Here is a 22,111-nt window from a genome sequence, read left to right on the forward strand (position 1 = left end):
GCAAGTGCATGCGAGTGCAGAGGGTCTTGAAACCATCGTAAGGCTACAGGGGCAGGGGAGCGAAGCCAGAGCAAGTGCATGCGAGTGCAGAGTGTCTTTAAACCATCGTAAGGCTACAGGGGCAAGGGCAGGGGAGCGAATCCAGAGAAAGTGCATGAGAGTGCAGAGGGTCTTTAAACCATCGTAAGGCTACAGGGGCAGGGGCAGGGGAGCGAAGCCAGAGAAAGTGCATGCGAGTGCAGAGGGTCTTGAAACCATCGTAAGGCTACAGGGGCAGGGGAGCGAAGCCAGAGCAAGTGCATGCGAGTGCAGAGGGTATTTAAACCATCGTAAGGCTACAGGGGCAGGGGAGCGAAGCCAGAGAAAGTGCATGCGAGTGCAGAGGGTCTTTAAACCATCGTAAGGCTACTGGGGCAGGGGAGCGAAGCCAGAGCAAGTGCATGCGAGTGCAGAGGGTCTTTAAACCATCGTAAGGCTAGCGAGTGCAGAGGGTCTTGAAACCATTGTAAGGCTACAGGGGCAGGGGAGCGAAGCCAGAGCAAGTGCATGCGAGTGCAGAGGGTCTTGAAACCATCGTAAGGCTACAGGGGCAGGGGAGCGAAGCCAGAGCAAGTGCATGCGAGTGCAGAGTGTCTTTAAACCATCGTAAGGCTACAGGGGCAAGGGCAGGGGAGCGAAGCCAGAGAAAGTGCATGCGAGTGCAGAGGGTCTTTAAACCATCGTAAGGCTATAGGGGCAGGGGAGCGAAGCCAGAGAAAGTGCATGCGAGTGCAGAGGGTCTTGAAACCATTGTAAGGCTACAGGGGCAGGGGAGCGAAGCCAGAGCAAGTGCATGCGAGTGCAGAGGGTATTTAAACCATCGTAAGGCTACAGGGGCTGGGGCAGGGGAGCGAAGCCAGAGAAAGTGCATGCGAGTGCAGAGGGTCTTTAAACCATCGTAAGGCTACAGGGGCAGGGGAGCGAAGCCAGAGCAAGTGCATGCGAGTGCAGAGGGTCTTGAAACCATCGTAAGGCTACAGGGGCCAGGGGAGCGAAGCCAGAGGAAGTGCATGCGAGTGCATAGGGTCTTGAAACCATCGTAAGGCTACAGGGGCCAGGGGAGCGAAGCCAGAGGAAGTGCATGCGAGTGCAGAGGGTCTTTAAACCATCGTAAGGCTACAGGGGCTTTCCCTTCTCAATCTACCTCCGGCCCCATGATCACGCCAGAGGCTTGAGAGCTCACACCGCCAATGGTTGGCATCTCTTTGGGAACGTAGATGCCCAGTGGGTTCATGCATCTGCTGCAGCAGCCTCCAGACCACACATCCTGCTCCTGGTGAGACCCTGATACATGTTTGCTTGCTATGGGTGGCACTGATGACCGCCTCACATCACCTCTAAAAATGTGCCCAGGATCATTCACAGCAAAAGAAGCGCGCCAACATGCAACCCCTTCGCCTTCCTTTCTTTCCTCTACTTATGGGTACCGAGGGCACACAGCAAAGGTATCACTGATGGTGATCACCCAATGCACTTGAAGGGCAATGGGTGATCACTCATGACCTACCTCCAACCACACTCAACCCCCACCCCAAAAAACTATTCAGGGTGGCTCCACCCCTGGACCACTGACTTCCCAAACTGCAGAAAGCAAGTGCAAACTGTGAAGCTTACCGATTTTTCTATTATTTATTTATTTATTTATTTATGTTTCAATATCAGAGTTCGCTCTACCATATAATGGAGTGCCAGCCTGTAGTCTACATTTTTCTGAACCAGAGTCCATTTTAAAGGAAAGGGAACATCTGCTTTAGCTGTAATATTCTATTCACCCTTGTGTACTGGAAGCCTAACCCTGTGTGGAACTCAGAACCACGTCTCTCCTTGCAAACCTTCTGTGCAATCCCTCCCCTCCCCCCTCTTCCCTTAACACTTGGCTGTGTGCTTTTGTCAATGGTGTCCTTAGTTCTCGAAGTTGAGCTCTGTTCACAGCACCACCCCGGTTCGTACTGTCGGGGGACATCCCCAAAACACCGTCCCTTTCTGTGCCCTCAATGGCCATCCTTTGAATGGGGCCTGTTGAGAAGGTGTAGAGACCCTTCTAGGGGTGTGCAGCCTATGAACCTCTGGGTTCACGTCAGTAAGGGACAGTCGGAGCTCACCATAGCCTTGGAAATGTCAACCGCGCCGCGCAGTGGCACGCGGCTGCGCTTATGGTTCTCAATCAGTGGGACGGAGTTCAGGCTTTCCAGCAGGCATTATGGGAATTCCAACCAGTCACCATATTGTTGGTGACCAGCAAACTAAAAAAGGTTTATTCTTTGTTGAATTCCCTGTTGCATGTATCACATTGGAAGTTCTCGAGACCCCAAAGAAGCAGCAAGTAACTAATGATTAGCCCTGATCTGACCAACCCCCCACCCCCAGAAACCTCTTGGCACCTGTCCAGTTTTAATGTCCAGGCTGCACACTTAACAGGATCTCCCCCTGTCTGCAGCTGATCTGAAAAGATTGACCCAGAGTCCGCCCATATCTGGGAAATCATAAACCGCAAGTGAAATCCATGCCTTTTTAATTTTTTTATTTCTTAACCGTATTAATTATTAATATTCAACTTTGTGTACACCGCGGATGCTGGTCTGAGAAACACTTGTTTAATGAAGCAGATGGAACAGTGGAAAGGTTTGTAAGGACATAATTGGGTGTTTGCTCACCATATCGCATAAACACGATACGAGTCCAGTATCTAAATTTGCTCAGAGATTGACTAGGACACATTGGTTTTCATTTTCGCTCCCCGGTTCGGTCACCTTCTGTGAACCTGCACTGATCGCGCACACCGCCCGCGCAACAACCACAATGTGCACCGCAGAATACATTGGCACAAGCCAGTGCGCTTGTCTGGCTGCAGAAATATGTTCCCTTTTGGAGATGCCCAGTGCTGTGCGGAGGGCGTTATTCTGATTGGTTTGTAATTTGTCCAGGTTTTTTGCTGAGGTTCCTGTATATAGAGTACATATATAATAGTCCAGCCTTGAGCCTATGATGGCTCGCGCAATTGATAGGCAGTTGTTGGTGGATACGTACAGTCGCAGGCTAAATATTGGTCTCAATAAAACAGGACATTAAAGATTACAAGTATAAGTATGTACAAAAGATTTAAAGAATCGCACCAGGGCCCAGAACATCTGTCAATTTTACTCTCTAAATCAGGCTTGATAGGGAGGATAACAGTACCCTGGTGTCTGGCCTTCTGCACTGCTGCGTTGATGTGGTTAGACCAGTGCCATCCATAACGCACCCACCAAGAGAAGCTCTGGGAACATTTTCATCATGTTAGGAGAGGGTTAAAGACCATTATGCATCTGTTAATTTAGAGGAATATGTGTACTAAATAAGTATGGAGTAAAACATCATATATATCGATTGGGATGCCTGTGTGTTACAAACTGAGCATGTGAACAGCCATCCTTACCGTAAGGGACATCTGAATGGGGTTATGTAAGTCTTGCGGCTTCTGAATCGTATAACCTGCTTCACTGTTTCTAACATTTTAATGTTCCAGTGAGCATTGCGAAAGATGGAAAGAGCACGTGGTCATTCGAGCATACAACCCTTTTATCAGAGACCTATTTGTGGTATCCGATAATAGAATTGTGGCAAAAATGTTGCAGGTAAAAATAATCGCAGCAAAAATGCTGTCGTTTGACCCAGTAAAGGTGTACCCCATTATAGCATTTAAGGGGAGCAGGGATTGCAGGAGTGTCCCACGGTCACCTTAAATGGTATAATGGGTCTGGGGGTTGCGGGAGTGTCCCCCGCATCCTTTACCTGATCGTGGCGGCAAAACCAGGACATTTTTGCTCAATATTTTGTATTCACGGCCATTGTTGCTGCAATTTTTAAGACATGGAACCATATTTGTCGGATTTAAAGGTGTGTGGCCATTCTCTTTTTCCCCAAAATCCTGCTGGGTTGTATGCAAAGCAAATGGGTGCCTGGCTGGTGCTGTTCGCTCCTTCCCATTCTTCATAGGGTTGTTTTCTAAAGAGCACTATACGCGTGTAGCAGGCTATCCATCTCGGAATGGTGCCTGACGCTGAATTCTACACTTTCACGACTCCCTGAAAAATGAGCAAAATCGTACTTTGCTTTTTTCATGACCTTTTCTCCTGTTGTCTTAATAGGTGGGCATTACACCTGCAAATACCCCTTTTACCAAGTCCGGCCCCCCTCTTTTTACCTATACAGGTATGTCAGAATGAGGATTTGCAGATCAGTGTTGGTTTTCTGACTGCAAGCCTGACCACCTTCTAGCATATGTATAATTGATCTGGTTACTCCAGGCCTTGATAATGTACTGTCTCTAAGCCCAGTAAGAGAAAGTGCAGCCTTCACGATGGCCCATGTCTCCACCTAAACACTGCAGTCCATGGTCATTTAGTCGGACTTCTTTCTGGTACTATAAATATATATGGGGCGGTGGGGTCAGAGTGGACTCTGCGTACCGGAGGACACTCCATCACTAAATGGGGAAAGAAAAAACACTATTTTGTCACACTAAATTACCACGAACGCAATTGTTAGGTGAAACTACATAGAACCGACTGGAATGAGTGAAAAATACATTGTCCAAATTTGAAAAGTGACAGTTTTCAATGAAATAGTTTTTTTTTGTTTTGTTGCAAAAACAAAGTCCCACTTCCTAAAAGATTGCTTTCTTTCTCTGTTCGTGGAGCTGTGAGCAACATTTGGCGTGGCCCCCGCCCCCTTGACCCGCCCCCAGATGGAAAGAGAGGGGGGAGCTAGAGTGTAATGAGAGAGATTGAGAGTGGGGCAGAGAGAGCACAAGCTCTGTGGATGGTACTTTGGGTAAAGTTAGCATCAGGCATATTCGACTAGATTAAAAATCCCACAGACAAGAAAAGCGACTACTTGTTTGCTCTCCAATTTTCTTGACTCCTAAAGTAGTGTGTTGAGCCCTCCTGCCTCGCATTCTGATCTGGGCTGGCAGAAGAGAGGTACTGCAGACTCTAGTTCTGCCAGGGCACCGGGGCGGTCATGGATCGGCATCCTGTCCTTCCTATGAACCATATACTTCCCCAGAATGCGCAGTCCAGCCAGAGCTGCAGGGTCACGTGCCTCCTGCAGTCCAGCCAGAGCTGCAGGGTCACGTGCCTCCTGCCACGGGACCACACACTGTGCCAGACGTTTGGGCCTTCTATAAAACGCCCAAATGCTTTCTTTTTAATGTAAACCACCTTTCAGAATCCAGCCGCGCTTCGAAGAAAAAAAGCCAGAGACCATTAGACATATAGGACTGGGGCCTGCAAATCCTAGCCATGTAATCCTGCCGTCACACACAGGGGGATTTGGAAGACGCACGCGTGTCACACACAGGGGGATTGAGAAGACGCACGCGTGTCACGCACACACAGGGGGATTAAGAAGACGCACGCGCTAGCATCGTGGCAGAAACGTTCTGTGGGTGAGCACCAGCCGAGGGCGCTCACATCAGTCCATAAGGAGATGCAAACCCAGCGCCCCTGGGGAACCTATGCGGGAGGGGCGTCTGGGGGGGGAACAACAAGGGCTCAGTTTCCCCCCCAAAGGAAACGGCACTCTCCCCGCCCAGGAGCGCCTGCAGGGGCAGGAGAGGCTTGGACGCAAAGGTTGGGAGAGTTGGGCCTATTCTCGACTCTTGGGGAAGCAGGTTATTTGGACACGGAGCAGTCGCCGCATCTTCTGAGTGGTTTCCACTAATGTGTGCAGTGTGGATTTATGATATTGTGGAAAATAAATCTGCTGCCTTTTATGCCAAAAAAAAAGCAAGACTCATTCTACACATTTCTGGGGGGTGGAGGGAGGGAATGAGCTATTGCTGTGTGTTGGGTCCAAAATGGACAGATGCCGGGGTTATGACCACACACACTGACTGCACCTGTATCTCTGATTGCTCCTGTCTATCGGACCCCAGTGGAGTGGCTATGGCGATGCCCTCTCTGCAGGGCGTCCCTTCGCCCCAGTGCCACAGAGTGGTCAGAACTCCACAGAACGTGATGACAGGAAAGGCCCTGCAGGCCCATTTCAGCAGTTCCTATTTGCTGGCTTTGACCATCAGTTCCTTCTGGCGCAGTCCTTTAAATGTTAACTCTTTAAACCAGTCGAATGTTGTAGTTCAACCAATTAACTGTCAACCAGTTTGCAGCATTTGTGACCCATTCATATATTTTATTCCTAGACTGCGAACAAATATTTAAATTGTTCATTACACACCTGGAGCTACTGGGCATCAACCGCACCAAACTCAAAGCCCTGCTTTCATGGGATGGCAGCCTACTCCATGCTCTTATCCCACCACCCCCAGCGGTGGGCACGTACTGCACACCCCAGTCTAAGAAACGCATTCCGGCCCCATGCACCACCAGATCATGCCAACTGCCCCGTCTTGAACCACCAATGAATGGTTAGACCACATATCTGTAGCCAGTGAAGCCCAGTTTATCATAAGCCGTGTATGGCTCTGTGGGCAGTTTCATCATTAACCTGCTGCCTCCAGCCTTCCAGGCAACCTCGGTGCTCCCCCCCCCCCCCCATTCCCCTTCTTCTCTGGGCACTGTAAAACTGTGCGAGTGTCCTGTGGGCGTCATGCTAGAGTTTTCCATGACACACAGTGTTGGATGTTGCATAATGGCCGATTGATTACTGGTAATCTTCATTACTCCGAGTCGGTGTCTTCCTCTTCACAGTCCTCATTGAAATGAGAATCACCGTGATGAGGAAACTGGAAGAAAGGGTAATGGCCCAATTGCTTACCGGTAATATTGCTCCGAGTTGGTATCTTCCTCGTCATCGTTATTTAAATGAGAAGCACCATAATGTGTCAGCTGGGCGAACGGGTAATGGCCCGATTGCTTACTGGTAGTCTTCATTACTCTGAGTCAGGATCTTCCTCGTCACAGTTCTTATTTAAATAAAAAGCACTGTGATGAGGAAGCTGGAGGAAGGGGTATGGCCTGATTGCTTACCGGTAATCTTCATTACTCAGTCAGGATCTTCCTCGTCATAGTCGTTACTCAAAAAAGAAGCACTATGATGAGGAAAGCTGGACGAACGGGTAATGATCTGATTGCTTATCAGTAATCTTCATTACTCTGAGTCTGCATCTTCATCATGACAGTCTTTCTCATTGAAGTAAAAACTATGGTTCGACGGAGAGGTTATATGTCATTTATTCATAGACTGTCAACGATTGCCTACCGGGCGCAGCACGTCCATTGGGAGTGCCGAGCTCACAAGAATATTCACTTCATTCCTGCATGTAACGAAGCACTTTATGTCTTCATGCGTGGCACCTTCCAGCATGGAGACATGATTTGGCCCCAGGGAGCCTGGCTGATATGAATGCATTTGTATCTGCTCCCCGTGTCCTCTGGTGGGCCGTGCAGAGGCAGTAGTCGGGGCGGGAACCTGCACATTTGCTTCTCTCCCTGCTTTCTGTGTCATTCCGTTGTTTCAAAATACTCTTTTTGCAAGTTTGGTGCATTTTGTTGTCATCTCGCCCAATTACATATATATGGGTATTGTAGAGGGGTGAGGGGGTTATAGGGTCAGGCCCAGCAAAATAAATGGGCCAACCTAAAGTGCACGACCAAAATGCAGACTTTCGAAAAAGTCTTTTAAATCCTATTGAACTGAAGATTTTAGGAACTGTTAATACGTGCTTGCGAAATGTTAAGCCAGCATTTCGTTGTCTAGTCAGGCTCGCTCGCCTGATGTCTTGAGCCTCATTATTTCCCATGGAGGGACTTTAAACAACTTAAGAAGCTTCCCCCTAAGAGCCCACACTAGGTTACTCTTTTGAACTTTGTGGAGCCCTTCTTTTTAGCTAAGGTATTGGCATAATATGATAAGATTGGTTATTTATAACACACTTAATACCCAGAGGTTTCTAAGCGCAGGCCCGGGGATCGAACCTGTGATGCCCCGTGACGTCTTACTTCCAGGGCGAGCACGTTGCCCCTGAGCGATCTTCCGAGACATTGGTCTGCCTGGCTCCTGTGGACTGGTACTACCTTATTGCATCTTAAGGCCTATTATTTGTGCCAGTATCTTTTCCCCTCGTCTGTAGGCCAGTGTAGTAGTGTTATTGAAAATATGTGAATTCTATAGTGTGGCGTGTTTGTCGCATTTTGGACACCCACCTTTGATTGCATATTTTGGTTTTACTTAACTTTATATAACAACACACATGCATTCAGTGAAAACACCTGGGGTATTTTATACATGCATGTGCAATTGTAATTGGTTATTTGAAAATGCTTAATACCCATAGATTTCTAAGCGGGTACCCGGTCTTGCTTCCAAGGCGAGCGAGTTGCACCTGAGCTATCCTCCCGTGTAGGCAATCTATCACATGACCTTCTCCTGTGTATATTAACTGCACTTTACATGAAACCCTGGACTATTTATAAGCCTTACTGCTTAGCCTCTTTACAAAGAGAGAGTTTGTTCAGACTGTTGGGAAGCCTTTGCAGTTCCTTTGTGGTTGGCTTCCCACAACCCTACACAGTTGGTGGCTCTGAAAACCTGCCGCCAGTAGCCTGCACAACAAACTGAAATATCGTGTGAAACCCAGCTTAGTCTGGTTAATTACATTGAGCCTACCCTGCGGGGGATACCAGTCTCAAACTGAAGGTTACTCCGAGATCTCTGAAGCACGTGCCGCACCAAACCAGTTAAGCTTGCTTGACAGCAGTCATAAAACGCCTCATTTCCCCACTAACTGATAAAATTGGAGAACCTGCTTTTCCACATCCCAAACCTATTTTTCATCAGTGTTTCATTAGAACAATCCACACAGATCTGCGTGATTACTGAGCGGTGCGACATTCCATATCTGAAAATGTTGAAATTCGAAAATGGCGTTGTGCAGTGATCATATAGATCACATTCTCTCACAACCCCATCCCCATTCTTATTTTTTTTTTTGGCAGAACACGTCTATGTGCTGCCGACTCCTCCCTATCCCTGCGACGTCCGCTCCCTCCCACTAACGTGTGTCGGAGCTGGCGCTGCAAGGTCCTTTCTTCTTCATTTTCTTTTTTTTTTTACTTTATTGTCCCTTGCTTTCATTTTCATACAACGTGCATTCAGTTAAAAAAATAAAAGAAAAAAGAAAACAACATTTTCAACGAGATCCACTGCCCTTCAGAAAAATGCCCATATGAGGCTCATTACCATGACCTTAGTTACAATTATAACTCAATATAATCAATGGCTTAGTGTTGCCAGGAGCTCCGCATCAACAGAGGATCAGTGACAAAACTACTGAGGTACTGAGAAGATTACAGCATTGTTGATCCATTATTCTCAGGATCTTGGTCTCATCAGTGGCACAGTATCATCAGTTCATCTAGCAATGGTCTCAGTGTCTTGGTCTCATCGGTGGCACAGTATCATCAGTTAATGTAGCAATGGTCTCAGTGTCTTGGTCTCTTCGGTGGCACAGTATCATCAGTTCATCTAGCAATGGTCTCAGTGTCTTGGTCTCTTCGGTGGCACAGTATCATCAGTTCATCTAGCAATGGTCTCAGTGTCTTGGTCTCTTCGGTGGCACAGTATCATCAGTTAATGTAGCAATGGTCTCAGTGTCTTGGTCTCATCGGTGGCACAGTATCATCAGTTCATCTAGCAATGGTCTCAGTGTCTTGGTCTCTTCGGTGGCACAGTATCATCAGTTCATGTAGCAATGGTCTCAGTGTCTTGGTCTCTTCGGTGGCACAGTATCATCAGTTCATCTAGCAATGGTCTCAGTGTCTTGGTCTCTTCGGTGGCACAGTATCATCAGGTCATCTAGCAATGGTCTCAGTGTCTTGGTCTCATCGGTGGCACAGTATCATCAGGTCATCTAGCAATGGTCTCAGTGTCTTGGTCTCTTCGGTGGCACAGTATCATCAGTTCATCTAGCAATGGTCTCAGTGTCTTGGTCTCTTCGGTGGCACAGTATCATCAGTTCATCTAGCAATGGTCTCAGTGTCTTGGTCTCTTCGGTGGCACAGTATCATCAGTTAATGTAGCAATGGTCTCAGTGTCTTGGTCTCATCGGTGGCACAGTATCATCAGTTCATCTAGCAATGGTCTCAGTGTCTTGGTCTCTTCGGTGGCACAGTATCATCAGTTCATGTAGCAATGGTCTCAGGATCTTGGTCTCATCGGTGGCACAGTATCATCAGTTCATGTAGCAATGGTCTCAGTGTCTTGGTCTCTTCGGTGGCACAGTATCATCAGTTCATCTAGCAATGGTCTCAGTGTCTTGGTCTCATCGGTGGCACAGTATCATCAGTTAATGTAGCAATGGTCTCAGTGTCTTGGTCTCTTCGGTGGCACAGTATCATCAGGTCATCTAGCAATGGTCTCAGTGTCTTGGTCTCTTCGGTGGCACAGTATCATCAGTTTATCTAGCAATGGTCTCAGTGTCTTGGTCTCTTCGGTGGCACAGTATCATCAGTTTATCTAGCAATGGTCTCAGTGTCTTGGTCTCTTCGGTGGCACAGTATCATCAGTTTATCTAGCAATGGTCTCAGTGTCTTGGTCTCTTCGGTGGCACAGTATCATCAGTTCATGTAGCAATGGTCTCAGTGTCTTGGTCTCTTCGGTGGCACAGTATCATCAGTTCATCTAGCAATGGTCTCAGTGTCTTGGTCTCTTCGGTGGCACAGTATCATCAGTTCATCTAGCAATGGTCTCAGTGTCTTGGTCTCATCGGTGGCACAGTATCATCAGTTCATCTAGCAATGGTCTCAGTGTCTTGGTCTCTTCGGTGGCACAGTATCATCAGTTCATGTAGCAATGGTCTCAGGATCTTGGTCTCATCAGTGGCACAGTATCATCAGTTCATGTAGCAATGGTCTCAGTGTCTTGGTCTCTTCGGTGGCACAGTATAATCAGTTCATGTAGCAATGGTCTCAGTGTCTTGGTCTCATCTGTGGCACAGTATCATCAGTTCATCTAGCAATGGTCTCAGTGTCTTGGTCTCATCGGTGGCACAGTATCATCAGTTCATCTAGCAATGGTCTCAGTGTCTTGGTCTCATCGGTGGCACAGTATCATCAGTTAATGTAGCAATGGTCTCAGTGTCTTGGTCTCTTCGGTGGCACAGTATCATCAGGTCATCTAGCAATGGTCTCAGTGTCTTGGTCTCTTCGGTGGCACAGTATCATCAGTTCATGTAGCAATGGTCTCAGTGTCTTGGTCTCTTCGGTGGCACAGTATCATCAGTTCATCTAGCAATGGTCTCAGTGTCTTGGTCTCTTCGGTGGCACAGTATCATCAGGTCATCTAGCAATGGTCTCAGTGTCTTGGTCTCTTCGGTGGCACAGTATCATCAGGTCATCTAGCAATGGTCTCAGTGTCTTGGTCTCTTCGGTGGCACAGTATCATCAGGTCATCTAGCAATGGTCTCAGTGTCTTGGTCTCTTCGGTGGCACAGTATCATCAGTTCATCTAGCAATGGTCTCAGTGTCTTGGTCTCTTCGGTGGCACAGTATCATCAGTTCATCTAGCAATGGTCTCAGTGTCTTGGTCTCTTCGGTGGCACAGTATCATCAGTTTATCTAGCAATGGTCTCAGTGTCTTGGTCTCTTCGGTGGCACAGTATCATCAGTTTATCTAGCAATGGTCTCAGTGTCTTGGTCTCTTCGGTGGCACAGTATCATCAGTTCATTTAGCAATGGTCTCAGTGTCTTGGTCTCTTCGGTGGCACAGTATCATCAGGTCATCTAGCAATGGTCTCAGTGTCTTGGTCTCTTCGGTGGCACAGTATCATCAGGTCATCTAGCAATGGTCTCAGTGTCTTGGTCTCTTCGGTGGCACAGTATCATCAGTTCATCTAGCAATGGTCTCAGTGTCTTGGTCTCTTCGGTGGCACAGTATCATCAGTTTATCTAGCAATGGTCTCAGTGTCTTGGTCTCTTCGGTGGCACAGTATCATCAGTTTATCTAGCAATGGTCTCAGTGTCTTGGTCTCTTCGGTGGCACAGTATCATCAGTTTATCTAGCAATGGTCTCAGTGTCTTGGTCTCTTCGGTGGCACAGTATCATCAGTTCATTTAGCAATGGTCTCGGTGTTTTGGTGTCTTCGGTGGCACAGTATCATCAGTTCATCTAGCAATGGTCTCAGTGTCTTGGTCTCTTCGGTGGCACAGTATCATCAGTTCACTTAGAATGTCTTGCAATTCATCAGTATTCTTAGTGTTTTGGTCTCTTCAGTGGCACAGCATTATCCTTTCCTTTACACTGGCTTGCTATTTGTCAATGGTCTCAGTGTCTTGGTCTCTTTGGTGGCACAGTACCATCAGTTCACTTAGAATGGCTTGCAATTCATCAGTATTCTTGGTGTCTTGGTCTCGTCCATGGCACAGTATCATCAGTTCACTTAGAATGGCTTGCAACTCATCAGTATTCTTAGGTCCTCATTACACGGTAGGCGGTAAGGGTTAACAGTCACCGGTAATGGTACCGGTGACCGTTAACCCTTACTGCCTTACTACGAGCTCTCTTAGCGGGTTGGTTTTTAACGCCTGCTTTTAGCAGGCGTTAAAAACCAACCCGCTAAGGGATCTTGGTGCTGATTACGGCACCGCAAATTTGCGGTACCGTAATTAGCACCTTCCCCATTCCCATTATGCCCTATGGGGCAAGAATGGGGAAGTGCAATGGTGAAAAGGGGAATTACCGCCCCGCCAACCTTGGAATAGGGCGGTAATTTCCCATTTCCACCAAGGTAGTGCCAGTATTTTACCGGCAATGAGGCCCTTAGTGTTTTGCTCTCTACAGTGGCACAGTATTATCACTACCTTTACACTGGCTTGCTATTGATCAATTCTGTCGCATTCTGACATGTAACCAATGTTTTGAATCTAGCCTAATTTTAGAGTGTAACCAATGTATTACATTAGGTGCATTTTATATATAGCCAGTGTGTAAAATGTAGCCGTGCTTTGAATTCATCCCCTTCTAAATTCAGCTGCATTTACACAACCAAGAAACCAGCCAGGACATGTGGGTAAATATCCCACTCCATGCTTATGGAAACCAGCCGAAAGCACTGCCACCCACCCACCAACCCACCTGCAATCATACACTACTTAAGACACATCGCACAGCACCTCTGCCATAAGAATGCAGCTATTCCACCATGATAGAAATTCAGTCTAGCCGCACACATACAGATACACATATACACACATACTCCCATTCCCATACCTGTAATTCGGTCCCCCGAGGCCGTTCAAGCTACATCACATTGAGTTAATACCAGTAGAGAAAGGTGCTATACAAATGACAATTACAATACAATATTCGAAGTGTCTCAGTCTCTTTGGTGACACAGTATCATCAGTTCCCTTCCATTGGCTTGATATTCATCAATATTCAATGGGTCAATCTAGTGGTTGTTTCGCTAACCCTGGTTCAGGCTCTTCACTGGTGGTCCAGGGACACCTGCTAAAAAGGAAAAGCTTCTGTGTTTCACCAGCACAAGCGATCCTAACTACAGACACCTCACTCGCCGGATTGAGGGGCTCACTTCCTTCACCACACAGCCCACGTCCAGTGGACACGTGCTACAGCCCAGAGACACATCAACTTCCTGGAACTTTTGGCAGTTCTCAAGGCTCTTCAAGCCTTTCAGCAACATCTTACAGGTCAAACAGTGCAAGTTTTTACAGAGAGCACAACTGCCATGTTCTACATAAACAAGCAAGGAGGCACATATTTTCAAAGTCTGTCCAAGCTATCCCGAAAAATATGGCAGTGGGCACTCAAGCGGAACATGTTCCTAACCACTCAAAATGTTCCAGAGGAACTCAATTCTCTGGCAGACACTCTAAGTAGATCCTCTCTACAAGAAGAACACAAGTGGCAACTCGACAAACATATCCTAGAGTGAATATTCTCACAATGGGTGCACGCCCCATTAGACTTGTTTGCCACAAGCCTAAATGCACAATCCCAGACTTCGTGTCCAGGTTTCCCCAAGAGGGGTCCAAGTGGAACGTCCTGTGGATAAACTGGTAAGGGAAATTTGCATACACTGTTCCCCCTACACCACTCCTCAGCAAAATAGTGCACAAGATGCAGCAGGAACAAGTGACTCCGATCCTGGTTACTCCTATGTGGGCGAGACAACCCTGGTTTCCACATCTGCTGAAACTGGCGATGTGCGACCCAATCATGCACCCTCCCGTGCCAGTACAACATGTTAAAACAACACAAGGGAGCGTCCCTCCATCTCAATCTATGAACTTGGCAGCCTGGCTCCTGAAGTCATAGCATTTGGCCACTTGAATCTTCCACAAAGGTTTATGAATATCCTAAAAGAGGCACGAAAACCCAACACCAGACACTGCTATTTCAATATGTGGAAGAGATTTGTGAAATGGGGCACATCACAATCACTAAGTCGGTTAGAATGTTCTCCAGCCAACGTTCTACATCACATGTTTTACCTACTGGACTCCGGCCTAGTATTCAACTCCATCAAAATACATCTGGCAGCCCTGTCAGCTTACACCATTTCACAAAACAAGGTGTCTTGGTGGAACGTTCCTGTCATTAAGGCATTCATGGAAGGAGTAAAGGGGCAATACCCCCCCCCCCAATTACCAACCCTTCACCGGGTTGGGATCTTAATGTTGTGTTCTCCAAGCTCATGGGTCCAACCTTGGAGCCTACGTACAAGCCCAGCCTAAAACATCTTACTTACAAAACTGCATTCTTAGTAGCTATCACCTCCTATGAGTCGAGTCAGTGAGCTCCAGGCTTCGTCAGTACAAGACCCTTTCTTCATATTCCGCAAGGACAAGGTTGTCCTCGGAACTCAACTTAGGTTTTCACCCAAGTTAATTTCAAAGTTCCATGTTAATCCATAGAACTTCCTACCTTGTTTCAGAATCCATCCAACTCAGCTGAAAGAATCCTCAATACACTGGATGTACGGAGGACAGTCTTGTACTATGTGAACAAAACTAAACTTCTAAGGATAACAGACCAACTCTTTATTTCCATAGCACCTGGGAGAGAGAGCAATCACATCAAAAAACGTCATCTCCAAATGGATAGTCAAGTGCATACAGCTCTGCTATTCCCTATCCAAAACAGTTTAACCTTTCACTGACAGGGCCCACTGTACCAGAGGTATAGGAGCTACCTTAGCCTTCATTGCCAATGGCCCTCTGGGCGCCATTTGCAAAGCTGCTACATGGAGCTCCATTCATACTTTCACACAGCATTATTGCATTGACACTCACTCTCTAAAGCAGATTCACAGGTGGCACAAGCGGTTCTAAAACATCACTTTGCCGCTGTACCTTCTAACTTCTGACCTTCTCCAGATGCTGCTCGCTAATCTATGCAGAGCATGTGATCTAAGCAGATCCACAAGCTCCAGAAGTGATACATTACTCACTGTAATCTTATTTATGGTGCTTGTAACTGCTTAGATTCGCATGCACCCTCCCTTCCTCTCCTCCTGGAGTAGAAGGCGCATAGATGTTTTTCTGGGTTGTCACTGTTTCTGCCTTAGCACATCTGTACTCGCTATGCTTCATGCAACTTCATGTCAGAAACCAACAATCTGAGGGACCTCAATGCGTAAAGCTCCATGGGTACAGTACATGTCACACTAGGGATAGTATTACTAACACGTCCTGTCGACGTCCGTTTTCAAAAACTAATCTTCTAATACTCTGCGACAGCCACTACATGTTGGACTATGCAGAACATGTGAATCCAAACAGATGCAAGCACCAGAAATACGATTACGGTGAGTAATGTATCCTGTATATATCTATTAAAATGTGACTACACTGAAGAGTAAATCAATAACGTGGACAGCCTCCAACTCCGTGGCACAACACAATAATTACAAATGCAATTTACTGGCCGCAATTGAATGACATGTATTTCTTAACAGACAGCAAAGTTAGCACAGCAAACACAGGTTGAATTTGAAGATTTGAAATCAAAACACACATAGGATTTCTTTTCATATTAACAGATATCACAATGTTCTTCTCTCCCAGCAAGCCCCACCCCAGGCATCAGATATATATTACCCCTTAGTTTGAAGGCAAGATACAGGGATTGGGACTATAATGGGAATTTTGTTCTGGCTTTTATTTGAAAGGCAAGGTTTGGGAAATGAACTCTTTGGGAAAATTGTTCGGGGAACACACATTCAAATGAAATGCAGGGTGTTGGGGAATTTGGAATGAATGGGAATATTTGTTTGGGACAATTCGTTTTCACAGGTAATGCAGGGTGTTGGGATTTTCATTTTGGGGACACTAGCACATTCAAATGAACAGAAGGGTTACCAGATTACATTAAAGTGTCCTTTACTGTGCACTGGGATAATCTTTGTCAATTTCGAATTTTGACAAAACTATCACCCTATGGAAATTAAATTATATTTTTAGTTAAATAAGCTAATGGTATAATGCTTTTAACCCTCCCCCTTCCCACTAATGTAAGAGCACCCACTAATGAAAAGGAATGGGTTAAAGCAGACAACTTCCCCTCACACGTCAGTGAAAACAGATATAGTGTTTTTCTCTAAGGGAATTAAGTGATATTTTTTGTCAAATATGGTCCGGGTCTACACAGTTTTGCCCCCCCAACCCACTAATGGAAAGGGATTAAGGCAGGTAGCTTCCCATAGAATTGATAGCTTTGGGGTATACCTACTTGCATGGGAGATCTCTGTTATTAGCACAGGAAGCCAGCCAGATTGTAGACCCTTTTTCAGGAATAGGTAGGCAACTCACACCTCTGGTCTCCATTTACAGCAAGGTCCCTCCAGCCAGATTCTAAGACTCTCTCTCAGATAGGACTCCCAGCTTCCAGGCAGCAGTCCCCAGCAAGTGTCTCAGGTTCTCCTGTCCATCTGCTGTACTGGGTGTCAGCCTTCCCTTTGTCAGCTCTCTGTTGTTGTCAGTCTGCTCTTTCCCCTTTTTCCTTCTGTCTGTTTTACATTGAAAACTGATCCTATTTTGTGCTGATGACACTTGCATATTATGAATATTCCCATGCCACGGATTGGACATCTTTCTCCCTCTCCCACTAATCCGCCCACTGCCAGCTGATAGGGCAAGGAGTTTAGAGGTCTGTTATATGGATAATGGGTGAGGAAGATGCATCATTTCAAAATGACATGTTTTTGCATATGGTTTTTTACACAATTTCACTAAATGGCAACTAACTTCATTTTTCAGATAACTGCATGAACATATATATTTTTGAATCCTAAATTTGATGGTGAATCGGGGAACACTAATTTTAGTTTGGCACCACCTTCCTGGAAGGAGCTATTGTTTTTTGTGATTTGCTCCTGAGACGAAATAGTGAAAAATATGCCTTTTCACAATTCAAACACTTATTTCACAATCTATCGCCTCACCACCTTTCGAATTCCTCTGAATTACGAGAAGGTCAGGATCACCTATGGCTAATATTCACAGGGAACCTACAGGCTGTTTATGCCCTTTAATATGGGTCCTGGATGAGCTCACTGGGACGCATGATTCTCTTTTTATTCAAGAAATGGTGCCCAATGTTGATCTGTAGCAATGAATACCTTGGAATGTTGTTGTTTCATCTTCCCAACAAAGCCCCTCATGAGTTCCATTTCTCCCCATTCACATGTGACCTGAACATCTGCATATCAGTAGATGTCTGTTTTTACACAGTGCTTGAAGATCAATTAAGGCTCTGATGCCATTTATTGGGGTCAAGTTAGCCCTTAAAGGTCCTTTCTGTTGGCCGGCTTATCTGTACCCTCCACGATTCTGATCTCATTCTTTATATTTCTTTGTATTTTAAACTGAAAACCAGGCCAGTTTTCCTAATGGGCCTAGGCCAAAGGTTTGGAGGTCACAGTTCAGATAAACAGCAGTTCAGTGGGGGGGAGCAGCAGCAGCCAGTTACATGCATAATTCTGAGAAAATAGTGTTTTTAAATCGAAAAGATGTGTTTTAACATGGAACATTTGGTATTTTAACTGGGTCTGTTGTTCATAACTACAATCTTTCTTTAATATAATATTTGAACAGATATAAGTTCACTTTTGGTAATATTCACCCATAGGCCACAGTTAACATAGGAAACTATTGTTCACATTTTCAACAAGTAGGCCTTTCCATTTTAATGTCAGTGGGCCTCATTATGAGTCAGCCGGTCCCGAAACAATGGTGGCGGTAAATCCGCTGCCACCGTTGTTTCCGGACCGGCTGATTCCGAGTCCTGTAGGCGGGAGGTGTCACTCCTATGACAGGAAGTAACACCACCCACCTGGAGGCGGACATGGAAACCCCGGCTCTGTCATAGGACGGAACTGGTGTTTCCATGGTCCCCACCCCATGGAGTCCTATGATTTACAGACTTCTGCCTCTGGAATTACCAGGTCACCGGGGTTGTAATGACCTGGTGATTCCGGCAATCACGAGGCGGAATGGTATTACTGGTCCGGCGCCAGCCTGCCAGTTTTTCCGGCACTGCTACCGCCGGACTCGTAATGAGGCCCAGTGTATTTGTGGAAAGTAAGTCTTTCTCTGTGTCACATGAAATATGTCATTTGGCTTACATTTTTAAACATAAGGCACAATTCCTCCTTTTTTTTTAATTTTTCCAATGGACAGCATTTTCAATGTATCTTTTCCCATGCACTGCTGTACTGTATGTACTGCATGTATGTACTGTATGTACTGCTTCAGTTTTGAATGTCAACATTTGCCTTTTCACAGTTCACACTAATTCAGCATCTGCTGCACCACATGTCCTTTTGGAATCCATTTGACACAGTCAGCAATATTACAGTGCTGAGGCACACTCACCTTCAGCTGAGTGCCTTTCTATTTGGACACAGTTTGAGGAAGGCCCATTTTCGTTCACTCGCTAGCCCTCATGTTGGAAAAAGAGTTTTGGACTGGCCTGTACATTTAATGTGTATCCACCTCAGCCAGCTTCATTATTACAATGGGGTATTGGATGGCCACTCAATCTCTGTCACTCTGGGGCTGTAGTTTCACCCCATAGCATCATCGTTTTGCTTAGAGAGGGGCTGCACAAAGGTCTGAGAAGGCACGTCATTCGTGCTAGAACAAAGCCACTGCCATCCAGCGCAACCGCCGAGAGCGGTTTGTATATAAACATTAATGAAATTACTTTGATCTACCATCGTCCCTAGGATTACTGAATCCCTGTTGGATACCTAACTACCACAAGTATTGCTCTATAAAATACCCACCAGATCACAACTCTGGCTGTCGGTATCGAACATCTTCAATGCAGAGTTTATGGGTATTGAAAAACCCATCACTGCATAATTGGGTAAGAACTTCTAAACGAATCTGGCGAAAAGGGGGCAATGGAAGGGTAGCGAGAACTGGCAACCCGAAGGAGAAAGGCACCAAAAAGGGAGAGTGGGAGTTGCCTAACAAACAGTCACAGTGGGGATACAATGATCAAAAATCAGCAGCTATTGAGGAGCGATGGGTGTAAAATAAAAGTAGCACTAGGAAGGTCCAGTCCATAGTGGGTACCGCAGAGGAGGGACGGGACGAACCATGAGAAGGAATAGAAAACATTTTCATATGTTCAACCGGCAACATAATTTCCTGCTGGATACACAGATGTTTTTGTAGGTGCAGAGAGAAAGCATGCCCGGTCTGTGGTGGATCCTTAAGTATTGCATAATTTAATCAGTTACCCTTCTGTATAGTGTGTAAAAGCTATGGCGTTTTGGCCAATAGAATTAGAAAAATGTTCTCTGGCATACTGTTTCGCTCATTTCTTTAAAACCGCTCTTGTGGCTGTTATTCCCTGTCCGTTTAAAAAATAAAAAGTGACTTGCTTATTGACTGACTGAGGGATATTGGCACAATTTAGTCTCTAATTTTGCTGAAATTTCACAAGTAGGTGATCGGCGGGAGGCATGTGTTGCAAAATCTCTCATCTCTCATCACTATAGATGTGCATTCCTGTCCAACAGACTGATGACTTCTGCTATCCTCACTGTGACTGGTTTTCCTTCTTTCTATAGGTCACTGTCTGTGGGTAGCGCTGTCCCAAATACGGACATGGCGTGCAGAAGGCGGTCTACATGGCACATGATCTGCTGCTTCCTGTGGATACTGGCCCTCCAGCCAAGTCTTGGGTCTTCGATGCAGGAACCCTGTCAGACCTGCAAACACCTGGCCAACAGCTTCAAAAGGGTGGGTATACAAGCCATACAATTCTGATTACACTGAGGGCATTGCTTATTCTTCTATTGGTTTAATTTTAGGACGACTGCAGTGCTGTATACATCTAAAAACAATATTCACCACTTCTCTCCCATGAACAGCTTACTATCTAATTCTCTTATTAATGTATGTTTCTGTTGTAAGAAAAAAGAATGGGCCGGTAACTATATCTCCTTATTGATGTTTCAAGGAGTAAAAAGGCTTACGCATTTCCAGGTTTCAATTGTTGTCCACTACCACACACGACCAACAAGCATGCGCGAACCCACGCACTGATTACGACCGCGCCCACCACGTACACTATCCCCAGACGCATGCGCAGTGCCTGCGAGCACTACGGCCTCGTTTTAACTACTGACATGCGCAATCAGTCAAGCACACCCGACGACAGTGACACAGCTCTTTTCCCGACTGGGACACTGGTAAGTCTCACGGCACAGCTCTCCCCCCTCGTTTTGCGTGCACCAACCTTCGCAATTACTGAGGTTTTCGCCTAATTTCCACTCCTACAATTCACCCTTGTTGTCCAGACCCTGGATTACTCGCGCCCCACACTGATAATTAAACAGTCTGCACATAATCGGTCTCCTAGCATAATTAAAACAACACTAAATAACGGACTTGCAATTATTGCGTTTTTTGTATTAACCCACCGCTTGCCTCACCTTAACTCTCTCTTAATTTTGGAGAATCAGTCATGAGTGTTCTTCACCTCAGACACCTAGTCTTGGCCGCCCACTGTACACAAGCTCGATGAAACCATTCGCACAGTCACGGCCCTTGCATAGATTAACTCTTACCAGTCATTTTTGACTCCCTTTTGACTTAGATCGGGGCCTCTGACATCTGCAGATCGACCCCCGCAGCCGCATTTCCAGCAGCTGCTATTAACTCAGACCACAGCCATGGCGCTAATCAACATTCATATGGTAGGTCCCTTGCCTTGCTTTTTCTCACCATTAGTGTACATAATCTAGACTCACCGTTTTTAACATAGCCTCTTTTACTATAGGATGACGCCCCACTCATTCACCCAGTCTGAAATCGACCTCCAAGTCCTGAAGACAGTTCGGTATCCTCTGTGCAGCGCTGCTCCAATTCTATCAGCCACTGCCTCATTTCATCTATTTACCGAACCAGAAACACATACTCAAGTGTCGACAAAGTTAATGTGTTGTGAAAGCAAACAACACAGAAAATAGACTGTCACTATTGTATACTAATCCACTATAATGCAGATCTATCGTATGCATATATGCCACATAATGGCACAAAAAAACTCAAAAATGTCTTCCTGTTAAATAAATTTATATTGTATTGTTCCTCTACGGTGGTTTTTGTTCTGAGCTAGTAATAATCTAGCTCTTCCTGCAAGGCTTCAGTAACCTCCTATCAAGCTACTGGCTTGGGAAGCCTTTGACTCAACCCCCTCGTATCTCTGTGTTTCTGTTGTAATACATTCCAGGTTCCTTTTTCTCATATAATGGGATATGGCAGGCACTTTCCTTTTAACTATTATGTTAAATTATCAATTTCCCCATAGTTTCTTCCCCACTGATCCAGATCAGCCAAACTCTTTTTATTTCGGTTTTCTCTTTGACATCTTGGGCTGGGATCTTTGCAGAAATGGGCAGCAAGTACAGCGTGCTGTCCCAGCTGACTGCCATAGATGCGTGTCGTATACGGTTTACTCAAGCCGAGACCACACTACTCCACTGACAAAGTACAGATCTTTGTTTATGTGGTACTATGACTCTTCTTCATGGACAGGGTGTTTACGCTCCTGATCACAGGCAACATTCCGTTTTGGAATGTTCTGTTCCCTGCAT

At 46.0% G+C, this 22,111-nt stretch overlaps 1 protein-coding gene across 1 annotated transcript in view; it reads left to right on the forward strand.

Annotated features, from left to right (window-relative positions):
• The window catches only part of CRELD1 (cysteine rich with EGF like domains 1), a 204,563-nt gene that overhangs the window by 39,478 nt on the left and 142,974 nt on the right, over nucleotides 1-22,111 (forward strand). The window contains exon 2 of the mRNA XM_069643263.1: nucleotides 20,081-20,252. Coding sequence (XP_069499364.1) covers nucleotides 20,118-20,252 — 135 coding nt within the window. The 5' untranslated portion in view covers nucleotides 20,081-20,117. The remainder of the gene's footprint in view (nucleotides 1-20,080; nucleotides 20,253-22,111) is intronic.

This window comes from Ambystoma mexicanum, chromosome 2p (assembly GCF_040938575.1).
Source record: "Ambystoma mexicanum isolate Mex_15411 chromosome 2p, UKY_AmexF1_1, whole genome shotgun sequence".
NCBI classification, from domain to species: Eukaryota; Metazoa; Chordata; class Amphibia; order Caudata; family Ambystomatidae; genus Ambystoma; species Ambystoma mexicanum.